This window comes from Rhinolophus sinicus, chromosome 4 (assembly GCF_057876585.1).
Source record: "Rhinolophus sinicus isolate RSI-liver-muscle chromosome 4, RSI-T2T, whole genome shotgun sequence".
NCBI lineage: Eukaryota > Metazoa > Chordata > Mammalia > Chiroptera > Rhinolophidae > Rhinolophus > Rhinolophus sinicus.
The window spans coordinates 87,248,674-87,270,995 of record NC_142504.1 but is presented as its reverse complement, the minus strand read 5'-3'; the positions used below and the strand labels follow the sequence as shown (position 1 = coordinate 87,270,995).

At 36.9% G+C, this 22,322-nt stretch overlaps 1 protein-coding gene across 41 annotated transcripts in view; it reads right to left on the bottom strand.

Annotated features, from left to right (window-relative positions):
- DTNA (dystrobrevin alpha) overlaps positions 1-22,322 on the bottom strand; it is a 355,317-nt gene that overhangs the window by 45,051 nt on the left and 287,944 nt on the right. For 14 of the 41 annotated variants that reach the window (XM_074340145.2, XM_074340141.2, XM_074340148.2 and 11 more), the window contains 4 exons: positions 17,878-17,961; positions 16,083-16,172; positions 9,179-9,256; positions 8,519-8,611 (listed from right to left, as the gene is read on the bottom strand). In XM_074340145.2, the coding sequence (XP_074196246.2) occupies positions 8,519-8,611; positions 9,179-9,256; positions 16,083-16,172; positions 17,878-17,961 (345 nt within the window). Of the gene's footprint in view, positions 1-8,518; positions 8,612-9,178; positions 9,257-16,082; positions 16,173-16,243; positions 16,532-17,877; positions 17,962-22,322 lie in introns of those variants that run through there. The other 27 variants (XM_074340171.2, XM_074340170.2, XM_019740803.3 and 24 more) reach the window with 5 other exon arrangements.

The window sequence follows — 22,322 nt, the reverse complement described above, 5'->3', positions numbered from 1 at the left end:
TGAAGGTTACATTAAAAAAATCCTCCTGGAAATGTAAGATGTGAAGTTAGGGGATTCTGTGCAATAAGTTATAACTCATACTTTCATGCCTTTCCTCCACCTAGCGCTGACTGAATGAGGGGTGGAGTGATATATTACCCCTTTGTACATACAAACGATTTATGAGTCCACATGTGCCATTTTAGTATGTTCAAATTACACAAGGGTGAACGAGGCATTTCTCTGATAAATTCCATTATTTCAAGACTTCAGTTACAAATAGTTGAAAATGAATGGCCAATAATCCCTAAATTATTAAAGAAATACTGATTCATTCTCTATCCCTGGATATTCATTTCAAGACTTTATAATCAGTAATTTTGCTACAAGACTATGATAAATTAAAAAGTTGCTGCTGTGTAGACTGCATTTCGAGTGGGAAGATCTATTATTTTGAAAACTCTCCACTTTCTACCTTAAATACATGGCCACTGGCTGTTGCTAGTGATTTCAAAATGGCATTCTAGGAAACTCAAGTGGCCTCAGCGAAGCTAGGGCTTACTAAACTGTGATTTAGCAAAGATTTCTGGGTTTCTTCACATAGTTTTTTGTTGTTGTTTCTCTGTAGGCCTGTTCTGATGTCTAGGTGGGAAAGTCAACCAAATAATAATGTTATCCAAAAGCCACCAGAAACACTTCTATGTTTTCCCTTAATATTTTTTTCCATTTGTCTAAATGGTGATGGGAGTTTTATCACTAGAGATTAATTTTTAAGACCATTAGGCCTCAGGTACTGCTCTTCTATTAAAATGCAAATAGCTAATAGGAGGATTACTGTCTGAGAAAGCATTATTAGTTAACACTAAATGGAGGATTAATTTATGAGATCATATCTTATGTTTTGAAAGCAAAATGCTATGGGATAGAGCCCTGTACAGGCCCTTAGGAGTCAGTGAGCAGAAGAGACAGGATGGAAAAGAAGGAAGTGATACGGGGCCCCAATTAGCTTTTATAGAACTGAAGAATGGGGAGGGAGCTGAACTAACTCTCAAGGCTCTTTAATGTCTGGTTTGAAAGGAAAAGGAAATCATGAAATGAAAGTCTTCATGGCTAATAATAAAATTAACATAATAATGGCTTCTCTATAGGGATGCCTTCAAACTCCTTTATTGAGTCTCTGACTTTAACAACCCACTATGTTATAATCATTTACAAGGCCAAGACCATGCATTCTACTTTCTACAAACTCTCAGATTCCTCCATTTCCTTCTATTCCAACTGGCACGGATGTCTCTAGGCCACTGTCGTCTTAGCTTGAATTGGTATAAATCCTCTCAACGGGTCGCTCTGATTTTAAACTTATTCTTCCCTACAATTCATTTTCTATCCTGTAGTCAGTGATCTTTCAAAAATGAAATTGGCTGTAACATTCCTATGCATAAAAGCCTTCAATATGTTCTCATTTTTTAAACGCCTAAATGAGACTTATAAAGTCCTGCATAATCTAGCTTCATCTTTTACCCTCATTACTTTCGTAGTCTTACCAAACTTAAGTTCCTCAGATGCCTCATGTCTCTCTGCCCTGCACAATCTCTGCCTCCTCCACCCATGTCCACCTGGCCGGTTCCTCTTCATCCTGCTGTTGGCTTTAGCTGACATTTCCTACCCTCACCTCCAACCTCCAAATATGGGTTCATTGCTTCTCATATATTCCATAGAACTCTGCACAGCACTGCCCTTATTATAGCTGTTATCCCTTTGCATTTTAATTGCCTTTTCACTTGTCTTTATCCTTCACTAAACTGTAACTTCTTTGAGGGCAGAACGGTCAACCTTTTCACCATTGGATCTTGAGAGTTCAGCACAGTGCTTAGACCACAGCAGGAACTACCTCAGAATTAGTTGGACAAATAAATGAATAAAGGTTAGCTCTCGTAGGAGGGTAATATTTCATGGTCTTTGGTCCACCTCTTCCATGCTTTTCTTGGCTCTGCATGTATCCTCAGTACTTTGAGAAAATCGGAATACAGATGAAATATTGTACTTTAAAACTAGCCATGCGATCTAAAATCAAACTGCGAAATACTCACTTTTGTTTGAGTTAAAAATCAAGATATACTCTATGGCTGCGTACAGATTCCTTATTTGCTTTGTATAGGTGCTAAAGTTAATAGAAATGTCATTATACAGATTCACATTTATTGACATCAGATCTTCCCCATCCCCAATCATGGCAAATTCTCTTTCAGTTCACATTTTGTTGTTTTAAAGATTAGGAAAGTAGATGGCATCTGAAAGGGGTTAGCTCCCACTCAAAAGAAATGCTTATTCTTAGAAGAGGTGAACTACTGGTAGGGATGTTATAAAAGAACAGATGGGAAGTTGAGCTGGATCATTTCTCGATTCAAATCCCAGCCCTCTCACTTACTAGCTGTGTGATTCTGGACAAGTTGTAACCACTCTATGCCTGAGTTTTGTCATCTGTAAAACAGGGATCCAATGGTAACTTACCTCATGGCTTCTCAGGAGGAAGTACCATGCTAAGTGCTTAGAGCAGTGTCAGGGCACATAGTAAGACTATGCAGGAATTCATTTACTCTTACCTCTAAAAAGCAGGTAACACTGTCTTGGTATGACTATTTTTGTACCATCACTTTGTTATCTATAAACTAGCTTTTTGCTAAAAAAGATATGATTGGTTACTGGGCAGTATACTAGGTTATACCAAAAAGGAGGAAGACAGCTTAGTTGAATCAATGAAGCGTTTTATATCTCTGATTTCCTAAACAAAGGGAGGAGTTAGTTTAACAGTGATAGCCTTCACTTCTTTCTCCTTGCTCCTATATGCAAAGCTATATACTGCCATGACTTTTTAATCAAAATGTCCTTTTTATACAATTTATCAGACCATGAGACCATGTCCCATTCTGAATTCTTTATTTTAGCACATTTGGAGAAAGGATACTCTGAAGTACATTCAACAATATTGATGAAGATACAGGAGCTATCAGTTTATTTCTACCATATTATAATGGACAGGTTTTACAAAATAGAATTTTAAAATCTAACTCTTTATATGCCTTCAGTCCTATTCAAAATTAAGGGAGGAACTAACATTGAGTTATTCCCATGCACCCAGTACTATGCTAGCTAATTTATATCTATAACCTTATCAGATTGGTAGTCTCACTCTCACTTTCTGCAGAAACTTAAAATGTATTAGAACCTATAAGAGGAATGTGAATTCATCTTAAAATCAATTTATCATCTGATTATGCTGAGAAAACCTCTGTGAGTGCAGCACAGACAATGCAGATATGTGCATTGGTGGTGTGACATTCTTCAGATTTATATTTCTAGGTTTCTAAGGAAATATCTTTCTCAGAAGCATAGTTCTATAACTGAAGCTCCTCAACATTTTACTGAGGAAAAGGAGTATTGTTATCCAGAAAATGAGAACTCATATAAAAGAGGCATTGCCAGTAAGTGTAGAAACTTTCTTTTTTTCAACAAGTTGCAATAAGTCTACATTCTACATTTTTGAAAATCAACATTTACTGAAAAGGGTCAATCTAATCTTAGTCTACACATTAAAAATATTAAAGGTATACAGTTCAGGGGATACAGTGTTGAAGTGTGTTATGGACTGAATTGTGTCTCCCCCCAAATTCATGTGTTGAAGCCCGAATTCCCAATACCTTAGAATATGACTGTGTTTGGAGATAAGGCTTCTATAGAGGTGATCAAGGTTAAATGAGGTCATAAGGGTGGGACCCTAATTCAATATGACTGGTATTCTTATTAGAAGAGGAAGAGAATGAGGGATATACACATACAGAGAAAAGGTCATGTAAGGACAAAGTAAAGCAGCCATTGGCAGGTCAAGGAGAGAGACCCCAGAAGAAATCAACCTTGCCAGTACCTTGGTCTTGGACTTATAGCTTCCAGAGCTGTGAGAAAATAAATTTCTATTGTTTAAGCCACACATTTTGTTACAGTAGCCTTAGTGAACTAATAAAACAGAACAGACAAGAGAGTATGAAGAAATGGTTTTAATTCTTGCCCAATATCACTTCTAGTTTTTAAATTTTGCCTCCATCAGTTGCTTTTTCCACGTCAGTTGCTGGTGTTCGCCTTTATCCATGTTTACCACCTCTCTGTCAAGCTTAATACTTTTACTTTTTTTATCTACTTTATACTCTTACACTAAATGTTCAATTTAAGGGCTGATTTATAGTAGGTGATTGTTTAATATTAATTTTACCAATGAAAAAGATTTTCTGAGGATTCCTAACAATTTTGCTTAGGGTGAGAGGGAATTTTGTATAAAACTGTCAGTATTAAACAACAGTAACAGATGTTTATTGGGCACCGACAGTGTGCCAGGTGCTGTGCAAGGTGCCAGAGACATGGTGCTGCAAATCGGAGAAGGTCCTTGCCCCATGAAGGGAAAGATAGATAGTAAACTAACCAACTAACCAACCAACCAACCAACCAACCAACCAACCAACCAACCAACCAATCAATCAATCAATGGTTGCAGTTATGTTAAGAAATAAATAAATAGCATGTCATGATAGAGACTAATGCAAGAGACCTACTGAGGAGGTGCCTTTAATCTGAGATTGGAAGGGTAGAACTAGTATCATGGTCTTGAGGCAGTTTTAAGAATTGTTTTTAGAAGTTGATCAAAAGCTAATATGATTAAATATTGTGATTGAGTGGAAGAACCTCTGGCAGCTAAGCCTGAGAAGTGGATAAGCAACGACTAGATCGCACATAGGCTTCTAGGCCATTGGGAGGGGTCTGGGTTGTAAACTAAATGCAAGAGGAATCTATTAAAGTGTTTCAAGCTAGCAAGCCAATACAAATTTAGATCTCATGTATGAAACCTCGAAATAGTCATCAAATGTACGTTTTCTTATACTTGAGAATAACACCTAAGTAGAACAAATTTTAACCAGGTTATGTGAGGTCAGGGGTCTCACTAAGTGACAGCAATTGATGATGCCATCAAAGTAAAGTAGCCTTTGACTGTACCCTTCCATCCCTCACACAGGAGGCCTTTTCAGAGCTGAGAGAAACATGTCAGAAGCTTCTGAATGGTAACTATCAAAGATATAATTAAGGTAAGAGTTGGAAGTTCTGGGCTGATTTCTGGTCCTTTGGTCTGCCTCCCAGTCAGTCCTTATAAACCATTAGCAAACCCAGGCACTTGATAAGCTTTAGGGAAGGGCTAAAAAGCCTTCACTGTATTGCATTTTGAACCCCTCTCCCACCATTGGAGAAGGTGCTTGAAAATCATTAAGGCTTTTAAAACTCCACTGGATTAGGAAGGTAGCAGAAATTCTCCCTTGAGCTACAGTTTATTTATTTGGCTTCTCTGACATCAGCACCAACAATGACACGTAAGTGTTTGTTTAATTTTGCAGCAGACTATTTACAAACGAGTCAGTTTCCCATTGTGTTGAGCAGTTAATATGGGGTAGAAGGCCCCATACAGAGTTAACCAGGAGCATATACGAATAATTACAAAAACAAATCTCTTAAACAAGAACAGCTATTAGCTTCCTATTTGTAGCCCTCTCATGAAAGATGCACAGATAGGGAGGCTGAGAAATGGAGTAGAAAATAGACGGGACCCTGTGTCAGAAGACTTACGTGCAAGTCCTCGCTAGCATGTCACCTTGGATAAATCACTTAATGTCTCAGAGCTTGCATTTTCTTATTAGTGAAATGGAAATGATAATATCCAAACTTATAGGGCTTTGGCAAACAAACTAAATAATGTGTAGGGAAGGGCACTAATTTTGAAGCATATCATAAATGTAAAATTTATTCATATTCTGGCTGCTGTGATGAGATACAAGAGACTAAAGACAAAATTCTTGCTCCTTAGAAACTTAAAATCAAAATGAGGAACCACAATGCATAGAACTAAATACATAAATAGTAACTTATTAATAACAACCATTTCTATTACTAGGGTATGCTCAAAATATTTGTTAAAATGCAATAAAAATAATATAGTAAGAAATGCAATTTCAGGAAATAGATATGTGGTGGATACAGTGTGAAGGAGTGTCCAAAAAAGCTTTCTGGAGGGCATGCATTAGATTTTCTAAGAGGCAATGTACCTAGTGGTCATGAACTTGGGATCAAGTGGATAATGATCAAAATCCTGGCTGCACTGTTTAGTAGCCATATGACTGTGGAAGTCATGTAACTCTCTTAGTTGACACCTTTACTTATCTATAAAATGGGGACAATAGTATTTACTTTCGGGTTTACTCTAAGGTCTAGGGGAATATATGTAAATAATTATCTAATTAATTTATGTAATTATAAATTATATAAATAATTTGTGTTATTATGTAATTTGTGTATTATTATGTAATATTATGTAAATAAAGCTTTTAATACAGTGCTTAGCATAAGGCAAGTGCTTTAAAAAAACAAAAACGGTGGCTCTTATTATTATTACCCTTACATATCTCACCATAATTGAAGGATGGTAAAGATTACAGCTATAATGTGAGAGATCACTACATTACTTATATAATCATGGCAGGTGTGGAGAACTGTTAGGATCTAATTAAGCAGAAAGGAAAGAGAAGGAAAAATGAGAAATTTGAGAGGAGTTGGAATTTTTTAAGGACAGAAAAAGGCTCTGAGAAATATGGAGGGCAGCAGTTGTTCAAATGGAGTCGGCTTCATTGATTAGTCTTAAATTCTGCTTTGTTTTCAAAATACAAATCACACCTAGCTTTCATCAAGTAGATGTAAGGTGTCTCTGCTGAGACAGCTTTATGGTCTTAAGTGACCATCACGTCAAAGTGATTAATCACTTGAGTGGGGAAGAGGGCTGGTAGTAACACACTCTGAGCTTTCCTCTTTGGAGATTTCTGTGTTACAACTTTAATTAAGAAAAGGTCAAAGACGAGTGATAGAAACAACCAGAGTGTGCTTAGAATTATGGAGGAGAGGACACGGTGTGAGATCACATCATTGTCTTCAGACATGATTGAATCTATATTGATTGTATTCTTCTTTGAAGATTACGCATACAATTTTTTTTTTTTTTTTTGTAATCTAGTATTTTTAATTCTATTGTTTCATCCACCTATAACATTGTGGAACCAAACTCATTGGGAGTAAGATTAAAGCAATCACTCTTTCTGCTTATAGTTTTGAGGGGCTGAGATGTGGGAAAGAAGAGAAACTGTTTGATATAGAAAAGCTTCAAAAAATTTGCATAAAGAGATGGGCTTAGTAGAAGAGTTCATGTTTATCTCCTGAAAGAGTAGGATATAGTATAAAATTAAACTAGTATGCTGGTTATATTGTTTTTAAAAATACAAATTAAGATAAATATGTAACTATTAAATAAATGTTCATCAATGAATCACCTAAAATCATGTACTAATCACCCAAAAAGTAGTTCTAAGGTATCAGAAGCAGGAATAGGAAGGAACTTTGGAAAGGGTTAAGGAGGAATGATCTAGAAACAAAGAAGTGGCCAAGTGATGAGGGTGATGAGCACTAAGTGTTTGAGGGGTGCTTTCTGTGATGTAGTAGAGGAAAGGGCTATTTAAAAGGCAATTTAACCCATTGGCTCATTTAATGGTTACAACTGCAAAACAATCCATAGGCCCTTAGTTCAGAGAAAATTAGACTTATTAAGCAAAATAGAAATATTTCTAAGGAATTGGTTTGCTACTAAACATGTTGGTAAAACAGCTGTCTAAACTAGGCTGAAACATATCATATATACGAGTATATCTGTCCATTTATTTTCATTCAAATTGCAAATGTACACTTATTATTAAAATGAAGTAACGAACCAATGGGAGGAATCTCTTATGTCACAACTGAAATAGAGAAAAATTTTATGAGTACTTTTATCCTAATACATAGGGCTATCTGAATCCGTACTTTTAATGCATCTGAAAGTAAGCTTTGCATATTCTGGGATTTGAAAGGAGGTTTCATCAGAATAGCTTCAGAAGCATTCTGAATGGCTTCAGAAATATTCGTAAGAGAAAAGTTGAAAGGCAATTTCTCCCACTGCCATCATTATTAAGGGAAGAATTTCCATGGTGTGATCCCATCACATTGCTTTTCCTCTTTTTCACCTCTATCTTTAGTGAATGGAGCATTGTTCTCCAAATCCGCAGACATACAGGCCTTTGGAATAAGGCAAAATCTTGCATCACCATTGTGCAGTAATTTGACGTGGCACTTGTAACACAGAACTGACTGGTGAGACCCAGAGTTCTGCATCCACCTGAGTGCTAATATTCATTATGGCACCCATGCTATCCCTTCAGCTAAGATATAGGATATGAATTCTATGGCACATTAATGGGGACTATCCAAACTAACATTACAAAAGATGATTTGATTGAATGAGTTATAAAAAGTGCCTCAGTGACACCTCTGGCATCCAGCGCCTTTGCACCTTGCTGTGAGACTGCTTGTCAAGAGATGAGACTGTTCCCCTCTCGAAGGACAGTCCAGCAGCCAAACCTGCACTAACCATGATGGGTTGTTCCGGAGCATGTTGACATACAACCCGATGAGAACATGTTCATCAGCTAGCCTGTCTGCCACGTTCAGGCTGTACTGTATCCTGAAACAGGGCAGGAGGAAAGAAAGGGTGTTGTTAGGAGAGGCAGACAGAAATAAGCAGAGTAGGAGTAACTTTGTGGTAGAAAAGGCATTTAGAAAACCAAGCAAGTAAAGGGAAAAACAAGTGATGCTCTATGAAAAACACAAGCAAAATCCAAGCAATGAAATTCACAATTGCATTTCACTAACTTTAAAAATAAAGACTTCCATTTAGGCAAAGTAACTTTTAAGAAAACAGATTTGCATTCTTTAAACCACTGAGGCCAAGAAATTCATCTGTACAGTAAACACATTAAAATGGGTTGCAAGCAAAGATTAAATAGCTTTTGGAAAATCAAACCTGAAGCTTAGTCATTTAAAAATAAAAAGAAAAGGAAATCAGAGAAAGAGAATAACAACACCGATCTGTCTACTCAAAATAACTACTTGATGCTGTTAATGGAGTTATAATGAAGCTGCTTGTACTAAGTCACAGATGGTCTTTCAAACACAAAGCATGTGGACAAAAGAAATCTCCATTTTTAGTTTAGTTAATTCAAGCTTCCAGTACACTCTGGCTTTCACTTACCCTTTGCCCTTCAGAAAAGCTGGAGCAGCCCTAGCCAGCAGTTTGTTCTGCTCTACTTCACTGTCCTTGGGAGGAGAGCTAGTTAATAAGATGGGAAAGCCAAGAAGAGCGTAAACACAGCAATGCATTCAAGAATAGAACTGGCAACAGAAACGCCCAAGTCTAGATCCAAGCTCCATTTGGATAGCTCTCTTATAGTTTTGAAATGTTCAAGATGTTTTCAGATTTCCACAGAGCTGAACTAGGAGTAGAAACTTGGCCTGAGAACCACAATTACAATTATACAAGCCACCATGACCCCTGATTTGACCTCTGCTACTTGCTTAACAGATTTCATATGCCTAGACATAATGAAAATTCATTCAACATTCATTACAGAAGATCAGGTAAACAGTCCAATAGTTCACTAAGTCCTGCCAGTCTTTAGACCTTACTCAAGAAGTTTATTTCTCCATCCTTCGCTATATTCTCCAATTTTTTGTGTCGAATGGACTTGAACATTACCTAATTAGAGATGCCTGTCATATTAGAAGTGCTTTACTACTTCAAGCACAAGTCACCTAACCTTGGCTGCAAAGCTGCAAAGAAAACTTTCAGAGAAACTGAGAAATAAAAAATCTTTGAGCCTTATAAATATATATTCATAGTTCTTGTGTCTATCACTGATGAACAGAGTTCTATCAATATAATAAATTCTTACCATTTTATATTCATTATGAGGAACACTCATGTTATTTAGTAATTTAAATCACAGTTTCAAAAGTTAAAATGTAGGTTTATTGAAATACAACTGAAAATATAAATAATAAAGTGTGGCCACGCCAAAGTCACCCAAGATTTACTGTAATGAATATGCATGCTTCATTGGGAAATATGATATTGATTCTTAGTATTACAAATGTGCTTGTAACGTGCTCAAAGAGACTTTGCTCCTTTGTAGGTTAACAATTTGCCCTGCAATATTTGTGTACCTATGACTACACTCCTTTCATGGAGAATACAAAATTAACTGACTGACTTTGTTGGAATACCAAGTTTTTAATTACTGTGATTGAAATTATGATGTTTACCACAAAAATTTGCTAACTTTTCAAGAAGTTCAAATCATATATATATATATATATATATATATATATATATATATATATCATATGTATATATATACACACATATATGTATGTATATACAGTCTCCCTGCTGCTCAATTACTTCCCCCAACTTTCTTTTTCATAACTCAAGATTGATAAAACTACTACACATTTCAGATTTTTGCAAAACCACTCAAAACACGGTGTGATATATCAGTGATTCTTCCCTCTAAATTAATTTCCCTGTCTTGCTATGCTTTTATGCGCCTTGACTCCCAGAAATTGTGGTGATATTTCCCAAATCAAAAGCCTAATCATAATTTCACAGGTACAACCTCTAATACTGAATGCACAAGAAGAAAGAAAGGACCAGTAGAGAAAAGAAACACAGGAGGGTCTATCAGAGGATATTTTTGCTACAAATTACTCTGGTGAAGTCTCATAGGAGGAAGGTGATGTGTCAATAAAACTGAGAAGTGACATCCCACCACTTGGCCACGGATAAGCACTAGCACTGGAAGAGCCCTACTGAAATGGTGTGGTGTAGGGGCTGGTGGCAGCGGGGAGCAGTTTTCCAGATTTTCCTTTTCTGACCTTATTATTTCTTTTTCTTCAATTCTTTGGGTCCTTCTCTTTCCTCTACTCCATTTGTCTGTCTGCAATCTTCTCTTTTTATTCCTTCTTCTGCCCTAGTCTCTTACTCCCTCAAAGGGGTGAGCAGATGTTCTACGTATACACATCTCTTTTCCTTTTGTTGTCATTTTCTTTGCATTGGTTCTTGTCATTGTTAGCATAAATCCTTTTATGTTCCTTTCCCTTCCCACATGAATTCCTGGAAACACCAGTTTTTGGAAAATATGGGGATGACACTATCTGCATTTATGAGTTTGTGGAAATCAACCATTTATTTTGTTTTGCTACAACCCATAATTTCTAGTGCCAGGAGCACTTCTGAGTGTGTTACTCATTGTCCCCATAGTTTCTGTACTTCCTAGAACTAGCCTCAAATTCTCCTCATCACTTATTTCTTATTTCATCACTTATTCAAAAATATGACCATGTATAGAGGAAGTCAAGTGCGTGACAAAATCAAGAAAAAAAGACCACTCTTTCCAAATGAAATGGATCTAGAAATTGAAGAGTCAACGGGGAGGCAGGTTGCACTTAAGACTTGCATCTATAAAGACTTTTCAATGAAGTATCTTCTCCAGAACTTCCTCTGCAGCTTCCAAAGAGCTTGAAGAAAGGAGGCAAAGTGAAAACATGGTCTCCTGAGCTCTTGTGAAGATAGTGACAATAAGTAGTTTATTATGATCTCTTCAAAGCAATGTACTCGCATATTTTATAGAATAATTTAGATTTTTAAACTTTCATTTTGTAGCTGAACAGCTTGCATGGAGAAGTTAGGTGATCAGGCACACTGGAACCTACGTTCTTACCAAAAAACGTGTGCTTCTTGTATGTCAATGTGTCAGAATGCAACAACAGCTTTTGCATAAATCTAGCTCTAAAAGGTTCTACTTCTTCTACATGCCCCATCTTCAAATCGAAATGCATTCTTCCTTTTAACCTCTGAAACTGGGAACTATTTGGGGCTCCCCTTGACCATGGATGGTAAATCATTTTTAATCTGAATCCCAAGAAGCAATGCTGCCATTCCTAAAATTGTGTGTATACATATTTTTTTCTTATTGTTGTCATTTTCTTTCCACCAGGACCTTGTCAATGTATAAACACATCTCTTTACATACATATTATCATTGATGGGTGTGGTGACAATCATACCCTGGAGGGTATGACAAAGTAAAATTTGAAGTGTATGTGTTCTGCTGAAAGAAAAGAGGCAGAAATATACCGTTAGACTAATTTTTTTTTTCTAAAAAAATTCTCTATTTTCTCACCAATTCCTTTTTTAGACTTCTGGAAAATAGCATATATAAAGATAAATACTCTTCTTCCAAAAGTTTTCATACACACACACACACACACACACACACACACCATGGTTCTAGAAGGAAACAATGATTTAAAAATATTTCATATTTATTTATTTAAATTTACCCTATTGTTTTTGAAGGGTGACAACTGATGGCAGTAGTTTTGCTTAAGTCAAACATGTCTGGGGTGTTCTAAGAGAACAAAAATCACACATAAAGCTCCTTGGATTTTTGCTTAAACCAGAAATATATTTTTAAAAACCATTTCTGCTTATGTTGGGTTACTATATTAGTTCTGGTCAAATATTTTTTTTTCTTTTATTGAATATGAAAATAAAACCTTAAATAAAAGTCCTGGGTACAGTCTCACAGAGCCATAATATTATATAAATGAATTGTGTAATGTGCAATAGTCATTATTACAATGGGTAACAGGAAAATGATATTTGAACCATGACAAATTAACAAATATTTTCATTTTTATTGATTTTAAATAATTGATAAATTTGTGTGGTGTTTGGACTTGTGAAGAATAACTTATAAAGTTGGCTCCCTTCTTAAGTAACTATCAATATGAATAAAATTTTGCTTCTTACTGTAATTAACATAGCCTAGGTACAATAAAAAAAAAGCCCACAGTTAGTTTTGCCAGGAGATAATTTCTAGAAAAATTGTATTTCTTTTCATCTTCTAGCTTTCAATAGCTTTGAACCGAAACATACAATACTTGCTACATGCAAATTAGTAAACAAGTATAAAAAATAGCTTAGTGTCTCAGAGAGAAAAATTAATTATCAATTCAGGCCGGCATAGAAGTCAAACCATCTTAAACAGGTACCATGGAAGAAATAACGAGAATTCTAGCTCATATTTGATTCATTACATTTCCTATAGTATATTGTCCTCAGATATCATCAAGCCATGTCAACTGTATTTTCGTCAAGAGAACCTCTAGAAAAATTTGCTGGGTACAGAGCACATACAGACAACAACTAAAGCAACTCTAATAAGAGAATAAAGATTATTAAAGTGAAGAAGAGAGGGGACTGCAGTTTTAATTACGCACTAACATTTTAGTATAGGAAATAGAATTGAGTGTGAAGACTGGTGTGCTTCAATTTTGAAAATAATCTAGCATATTAGTGGAGCTCTGGGGCTATCTGGAATAAAGAAATAGCTGCAGAGAGTGATTATTTCAAATTTCATGAAATTTTAGACAATATGCCCAGAAAGTGTGAAAAGAGTGAAGAAATCTTCAGCGAGGTTAATTTATAAGTTCATCTGTTTTATGATGTTGATTTATAAATTTATCTATTTTTCTGACTGAAAAGGGATGGGCTTTAATCTTAGAAAAATTAACTATGGAGAAAGGCTGACTTCAGTACCTCAATTTTATTTCTATTCACTTTGGGTTACCAAAGCACAAATGCTTAAAATTCAGTTTGAACATTTTAAGTCAGATTGACAATCTGGGTTGTTAGGACAAGAATCTTTGGTTAAGCAGAGTGTTTGAAAAAACTGAAAAAGATACAGAAAATTAGTCTTTCTGGTTGAAAACCCAAACCAACCAACCAACTGATCAAGTAGTCAACCAACAAAAATAACTCACGAAACCTGCTCCACTGGGAAGAATCAGAATTTGGGAAGCACTTGGGGTGGGTGCTATGCCTTCCCCATATGCACAACTGAACCTAATACAGTATTAAGTATGATAATTAACCAAATGTTATTGTGACAAACCAGAAAATAGCAAATTAGATTCTGTTCAACACACTCTCCGACTCAAGCAATTTTCTAACGTTTGAGAGAGTAATATATCTAGCTAGACACTATTTATATCATAACCAATGTGATTCCTTTCCTGAGGGGTTATTACTACAGAGGTTGCATCTATAGAAATTTCTGTGAAACCTTTAAGAGATACCGTGTTTCACCAAAAATAAGACTTAGCCGGACAATCAGCCCTAATGTGTCTTTTGGAGCAAAATTTAATATAAGACCCGATCTTATTTTTCTATAAGACTGGGTCTTATATAATATAATGTAATATAAGACTGGGTCTTATATTAATTTTTGCTCCAAAAGATGCATTAGGGCTGATTGTCCGGCTAGGTCTTATTTTCGGGGAAACACAGTATTTCTAATATTGAAGGTGAAAGAATCCAGCCATTCAAACTTCAGAGCATCTTTAATGTGGCTAATGAAAAAGATGGCCATAATTTTAAAAAGCTTACTTTACATAGGAAAAGACTGGTTAACTTTCACACATAAACTAGTCAAGGGTTTTGGCAAGATAAGATTTTACAAAGGGGGCATAATACAATAAAGACAGCAGATACTCAGAGGCACAATGCTGTGGGCAGTGAAGGGGAGAAAGGACCTTTTGGGCCTGGCTTTGTGTCAGTGCTTCAATATTTACAGGAGTGATGGACTATATTTCACAAGTTTAGTTAATGTTACTGCCTCACCATACATAGTCTTTGGAGCTCTTTTTCTAGTGGTGATGATAGATTTCCATTGATCCAGCCATTTTTTCCCTATAAATTCATGCATTTATAAGAAAACAATCTAGGTTTAGGGATACAGTTATGATCAAGAAAATGAATGAGGTGAATTAGTCCACAAATTATGTTATTTGACCCACATTCTAACCAGCACTGAACATACACATGTCTGCGTGCGCACACACGCACACAAAGACTTCAAAAGGTTAAGGGAGAGTGCCTTTGAGAATTCCCTCTTTTCTTTTAAGTAAGGGAAAAGTGAACTAAATATATAGCTAGAAGTGGATATAAGGAAAGGGGATGTGACAGATGGTGGTGGTAACCAGAGTTATACACTCGTAAATCTGTGTGAGGCAGATTACTAGAATGTCAAGAGACTTCAAAGATATACCCTAGTGCCCTTTGAAGATCAAAGTGGTATGCTTGTAAAGGACTCTAGGTGAGAAATGCCATAAGTTTATAGCGAGGATTCTGGAGTGGTGATTTCAATTCATCCTCATGCTGCTTTACCTTTCTAAGATCCATCACAAAAGATTGAAAACTCAGTCTAAATAAAATACCTGCATGGCCAACTTCCCCACTTTCTTAATGCTGCCTTAACACTGACCAGCACCATTCTTCTCTTGTATCTGATTTTAAAAGGGGCAGTGGGGTAGAGTAGGGCAGGGCTCTAGGTCAGATTTATTTGGTCCAGTTCCAGTCATAGGAAGAACAGGACCGTTAGCTGATGCCTACATTTGGTGTGATAGGTTTTCATCTATTTTAGTGTGTGGACATGGTTAAGAAATAAATGGTGGATTGCCACCAGCATGATCAAGTAATAGAAATCAAGCACTGATAGTATGAAATGGTTTTGAAATTGTTACCTCAATAGGAATCACACTGCTCTCCCTTGGGGGAAAACATGGCCTAGGCCCAGTGGGACAGAAAGGTGTAAGTCCTCAAGTCTTTTACTGCAGTATGGTCCAGCCATGTGACATTGTTCTGGCCTCAGGACAATGCTAACGTTAGTGCTAAAGATCATTCCAAGAGGTGCTTTCATTCAAGAGTCTAACAAATCACCCTCTGAGGTCTTGCAAACTGTACAAAAGGAGAGGCTCATCCAAAGAAGATCTGGCTTGGTAGTCTTCACAGATAGGCATCTCATAGACAGTGATATGAAGCCATGAAATAAATAAACTAAGTGGAAGAGAGAGGAAAGAGCTGAGAAGTCCACCTCAAGTTGGAAATTCTCAACAGAATCTCATGAAACCCCAAAGACCTCTATCTCCAAGACATACTACAAGAGGATTCTAGTGATGGAGTAGAATCACTACGTAGCAGTCTAGCTACGGAACTACTACTATGATTAGTGATTTGGGGCTGGGATACTGACCGTGTGCTGTGGTCAAGCTGATTTACATACAGCTTTATGAGCATATGCTCCTCAGCCACGGGGTTGTAGTCACTTATCCCCTCAGGTAACCTGAGGGATTCAAACAACGAGACCTCATTAAAACCTCCCATGGACAGAGCAAGGCCCACTCAGAGAGGAAGGACGTTCAGTGTACACAGCTTTATTGAACAGCACCCTTAAGACAGAAACCAGAGGCCAATCTCTGTGGTGACAGGAAAAACTGCAAACTTTATACAACATGTCTGTGGTTCACAGGGAACATTCCAAAAGGACTGAAAATGGGAAAAAAGGGAAATGATCATATTGTGGGTTAATGGGTACCATGCACCCTGGAGGAACCAGAACAGCTCAAAGTATTATAGGAATATTTTAGAGTAGAGGAAGCCATGTTATCCATCTAGACGCATCCACCATAAGCACCGTCCGAGCTGAAATGATATAAAATGACCTTCAGTAAGGATAGGGTCTATCTCTGCTTGACATTTGCAGAATGCAGAGTTTCCTAATAAACGCACATCTTTCTTAACATCAATGAAAGATCTTTAGATAGATGAACAGGCTCATGTCTCTTATAGACTTTACAGTCTATCATTTTGTTTTAGAAAAAGTGGTTAAATTTGCTGGTGGTTCTGAAAGGGAGTGCTAAGAGGAACACACTGAGGGACTAAACCATATTATTTCACTGTGGAGGTTCTGTCGTTCAATTAGGTCCTCATTTCCATTTGTTACAGAATTGCTTAATTTACAGGAAGGAAACACCATGAACTGCCACATTTTGTTTATTCTGCTAATTATAATTATGGAGAACATCTTCATTTCAGGTTCCTGCTGATGGGAAAGTACAGGAACTCAGGGAAAAAATCAGGAATGTTCTGAGTCTCACTGTCTTCAAATCCTCACTAGAATGTACCAGGATATTACAGTAAAATTGGTATCTCAGAAATGTCTTCAGGGAAAAGACCGGTTATGTTTGCTTTGCGAAACATGAGGCTGTGTTTTTTTTTTCCCCCCTACTGAAAGGCATTTGAAATCTATGCTCAGTTACTCATTCCAGTTTTCCTTACCCTTCTTTCTGCTTTCCTGTGAACTTACTTCCATGTATTTATAAAGTAATTCTCTGGGGTTTTATTTGTGATATTTGATCAAATGACTTGGAGCACCTCTTGACCTCTGCATATTTGTAATGCTAGCTCTAAAAGAAGTTCTTTGCTCAAAATGGGAGTGGATCGTGTTCAAAAAGATGACTCATATCCACCATTTTTTATTATCCATGAAATTATTTATGTGAAAACTACATTTCCAAGTTTGGTTTTCAGCCTCTAGCCTCAGGAACTCCAGAGTTCACCAAGAAGAAGATTCTTTTATATCTGGAGCTTTAAATTAGGAGATGTTTCAGAATGTGTATAATAATTCCCCACTGCATCTTGAAATTCCAATTTCCTGGCTGAAATGGACCATCGTAAGTGCTAGGAAAGTGACTTTCTCAACCAAAGAGAATGCATGTATATCAGTAGTAAAATTTAAATATACCCCACATTCTTACTGTGGATGTACTGTAAATGCAAGTTTTCAGAAGGGACTTTAAACCTAAAAGCCATCACATTCTTTAAATGTATCCAAATGAATGAAATTTAACATGTGTGACAGATATTTACATAACTGGTTTGTAACAATGATCTTCCACCTTTGGCTTATACTACAATATTTTTCTTGCCACAGAATCAAGGCTCATTACCAAAGAGAGGGCTTATTCTGTAATAGGGTTGGAACTTACCTCCTGGTAATAAAAGGACTTCCTGAGGAGGGAACAGAGTGGGAGAACAGGGTGTCATTCATGCTGGTTACAGGTCTGGGTGGCCTAAAACAAAGTACAGCATAGAGGGAAAGTCAAAACAAGTAAAAGTCACAAGGTAAAAACTATCCGCCATCCCTCGAGGAGAAGGGCTGGGAAGACCAGAGTTCTTCTATCTTACCCAGGATCAATACAAAATTTTATATCTTCCAATTAAATTATTGAAGTGTTCAAAGTTACATTTCCTTGAGAATATAGAATTTCAGTTAAATATCGTGAGGAAGCTCTCTAGATGCCCCAGAAATATTTATCCATGAGCTTTGAGCCTTGGCGCTTCATTGAGTCATATTCTCAACTGGAGTGAGGATTTTGAGATAGCCTTACATCTACTGCCTTCTAAAGGGAGAAGCTCTGAAAACTTGATGATAATCCTACATCCTCAAGGAAAGAGGAGGATTTCTGAAGCTTTAGGAACTTCCTCCTGTGATCCCCATGACAATGGCCCTCTCTCAGTATGCCTAGTCTAGAAGGACTGAGCTGAAAAACCATATCCTGCTTTGTTTGCTCTTTGTTCTAAGTGAAGATGCAATTAAGCACCACAGCTATTTACTGACTTTCTGTTACCTGGATGGTCCATATGACAGGGCACACAGCTCAAGGCATCCCATAAATTTCACTTATTTTTCATATGATAAGAGAAAGAAAATAGGGTTCAATATTCCTCAGAATTGTCCATGACCCTAAACACCAACTGCGTCAGGTCTATCATCCCCTGTTTTGTTTTTCATTTCATCCAGTCATTCTTTCTCTATCACTAATGTCTTAGTTCATGTAAAATGATGGAGCTAAGATCCCTATCTCATCTCCACGCAGTTTTCAGTCTCATGTTAGGTTCGCTATAAAATAATCCGTGGTAAAATGAGATGGGATTTAGAGTTCAGAAGATGAAGGATGAATCATTTTGAACGATTCATCATTTTGAATCACAGAAAATTTTGGTTTCACTATCATTCTTTTCTTTTTGTTTCACTCTCATTCTTTATTTGAGTTTGACAGTATAGAATTTTTTGAAGATGAAACATTACTTACAGTAGCCTATAGAATCTACTTGTGTTTGCTTAATCAAGAGCCAAATTTAAAATGGTTTCATTTTTATCTTGGGGAATTAGAGTTAGTTTGGAGTCTACAATAAAGAGATTCTAGGCTAAAGGTAGACTTGTTTATCCCGATGTATTTATGGGAATGAGCATGATACGACGCAGGTTTTACAATGTCAGCACTACATGCAGAAATTCACTGAAACTTTGGTTCCCAGTATGTGGTGTTACACTGTGTTCTAAGATTTTTAAAGACATATTATTTGATGGATGAAGTCAAAATAGCACGGTCACTCTTTCATCTACTCTAAATGTATTAGCCAAAGTTCAGAAAATAATCTTAGTGTTTTGTATTACTTTGATGCATGAGGCTAGTTTAAAACGAATTCTGCCCTGAACAGAACATTTTCACTTTACAAGGCGGATGCTAATTTTATACAAATATCCTGTATGAATTTTCAAAAAGTTAGGTATATTAGATTTTAAAACAGTAAACAGAATGAGATATCTTACATTGTAACTACAAAAAGTTGAAAAACAATCAACTAGACTAACATTTCTGGTTTTCTCTGCCTTTTTAAAAACTTTCCCTTTTGCTCTATCGTTAGACAATGAGAAAACAAGTAGATCTGGAATGCTTTTTAAGGCGCCTGGTACATTTATTTTATTAAACCCGGTCACTGCAAAGCCGAATTTGCAGTTTCTTAGTAAAAGGCTTCATATTTCAGACTCATCATAAAAAATGTTGAACTTGGGACAAAACTGTGGCTTTCAAAATGACTGAAGTGCCTATTTCCTCCATAACGAAATGGCAAGTTACCTTATCTAATAAATAGGTCACATTGGGAACTTAAAACATATTTACTCTTATGAAAAAGAAATAGCCCGCAAGATAACCACAAGGGTCTAGTGGAAAATTTTCTTTCTGGACAAGACTTTCATAGAGGACATTTTTATAAAACTGGCATTCTTCTTATAAAATAAAGTGTCGAGCTCAAGGCAGAATTAGTTTTGAACTAGCCTCAGATCACTCACTTGTTTTGCATCTCATTACCACTTATAATTATGATTATTAGTCTTTATAAATACACTAGGGACTATTGAACTACTTACCAAGTATCACTTTGGGCAGCGAAAAATTGAATAGAATAGAGACTGTTAATCATGGTAACATTTACAAGCAATACAATGTCTAAACAAATGCCAAAATACCAAAATGCCATCACTTAAGTGGCCGTTCAGTGCCTATGATAATTTAGAATAGTTAAATTTAGAACAGCATATTTTAAAATTAGAAGTTTTAGGTATCCCATCCAAAAAAAAGAAAAAAAGAAGGAGAGAGAGAGAGAGAGAGAAGACATGGCTGTCTGTTCAGGGCACTAACATTTGAATAACATATAGAGATAAAAATAATGTCTAATCGCAAAATGCAAAAAAAAATTCTGATCTCATATAGACTGGACATTCTGCATTCAGAATTTCTTATACCTTATTACAATAATATTTTTCATAATTTGCATTTTTAAATCCAGACATTTACCCTGGAAAAATATATTAATAGTGAGTATAGATCAGTATTTTGATTCAAGGACTATTTTGAGAATCTAGTTAAATATATGGAATTTTTCTCAGGAATAAAGTATATTTTGTATAGAATTTTTAGGGAATATGAAAACCCCTTGTGGAACCCAAATTGTATAGTTGTTGCCCTCAGTTAGCTCAGTGAATAACACATCAGATCATACTGCCATCAGATCAGATGAAAGTTACAAAATTTTTACTCAGCCAATTAAATACACACACACACACACACACACACACACACACACACACACACACACACACCCAATCCTGAGCCAGCTGGGTACGAGGTCCTGTGCTAGGTGATACTGCAGTGTGACTATGAAACTGACACGTGCTGTACACTGCCTCACTTCCTAATTCTTTCTTGATGGGGGGGGGTTGCACCCTAAATCTGTTCTACTGCAAAGGTCTTAGAGCCAGGCCCTTCACATCGATTTTCTCTCTCTCTTCCTCCCTCTCACCAATAACTCTGATTGAATGCTGCCTTCTCGGGGTGAAACTCCTGGCAGGTCTGGTAGAAAGTGACTGCAGCAGAGCACAAACTTGCCCTCACTTCATTTTGTTCATTCATTAACAACTTAGTGATTGTCACTGGCTATGGGAAGGAAAGTTGAGACCTTAATAACAGCTCCTATAAGGGCATTTTCTGAAAGCGGTTGGCCCTTTGGAACACTCCCCAGATTTATTCACCCCTAGTTTACTTTAAGGTTTATTTTTAGGAGCAAAGTTTCCAAAAATAAGTTAACCACATTCTACAGAACTGGTTACGTTAGTTTTTGGATGCTTAGCCCATGGCAGCAACAGGAACCTCCAGATTGTGTATTGCTGAGGACAGTGAACTCTCAAAGCCACTTGGGAGCAAACCAAACAGAGCCCCAGAGTATTTATATAAAGCTCATGGACACGCCGCAACACAAGTCCTTTGATGGTATTTGCTTAGGTCCATCACAGAAAAGAGTTACTGTTTTCCTAAGGGTCTAGGGACCACAGTGCTGTTTATGGGTCACGTTCTGAACTGCCTGAAGCATGAGCTTTGCATTGGTGAATTCCTAACGTCAGGAGGTCTGATTAGCCCACCACCTCTTGATGTCAAAATGTAAACATAAGCCTTGCAGTGCCACAGGTCCCGCTGAACTTTGCAAATCGAAAGGCAGTTCATAAGGAAGGGGAACCACCTATTCTAGAGGCTTTCTCAGGCACCTGTGACTACATAATTCCTAATTGTGCATAGAAGCAGGTAATGAGCTTCTTTCTTCTTCTGAGCCCAAGATAATATAATACCAAAGAAAAAATACTTTCTTCTATCTAAGCCTTCTCTGTTTTCTTGGCCACCCAGGCCTAAGAGAGGCCCTAGGGCAGGGGTGTCCAAACTTTTTTCAACGTTTTTTACCAAGGGCCATATGTGGTAAAATGCACAAACAGCTTGGCCACTCACTCGAGGTGAAGTACGTATTGCCTCACCTGGTTTATTTAAGTAAACTAAATATATTTTTGGAATTTGCTGCGGGCCAATTAACAATGGATTGCCCACCGACTGCAGTGGGCCCGCGGGCCGCAGTTTTGACACCCCTGCTCTAGGGGGTGGGAAGTAGAAAGGGTGGGTGGCAACACTGTTTGTTGGCCCAACCCTCTCCGTCCAACAGACTCACACAACTTTGGAGAAATAGTTTGGAGAAGTCTGTTTTTGGATGTTCTGGTGAATTTTGCCACCAACCCTCCTCTTCAACCTTCCCCTGCACTTCTAAA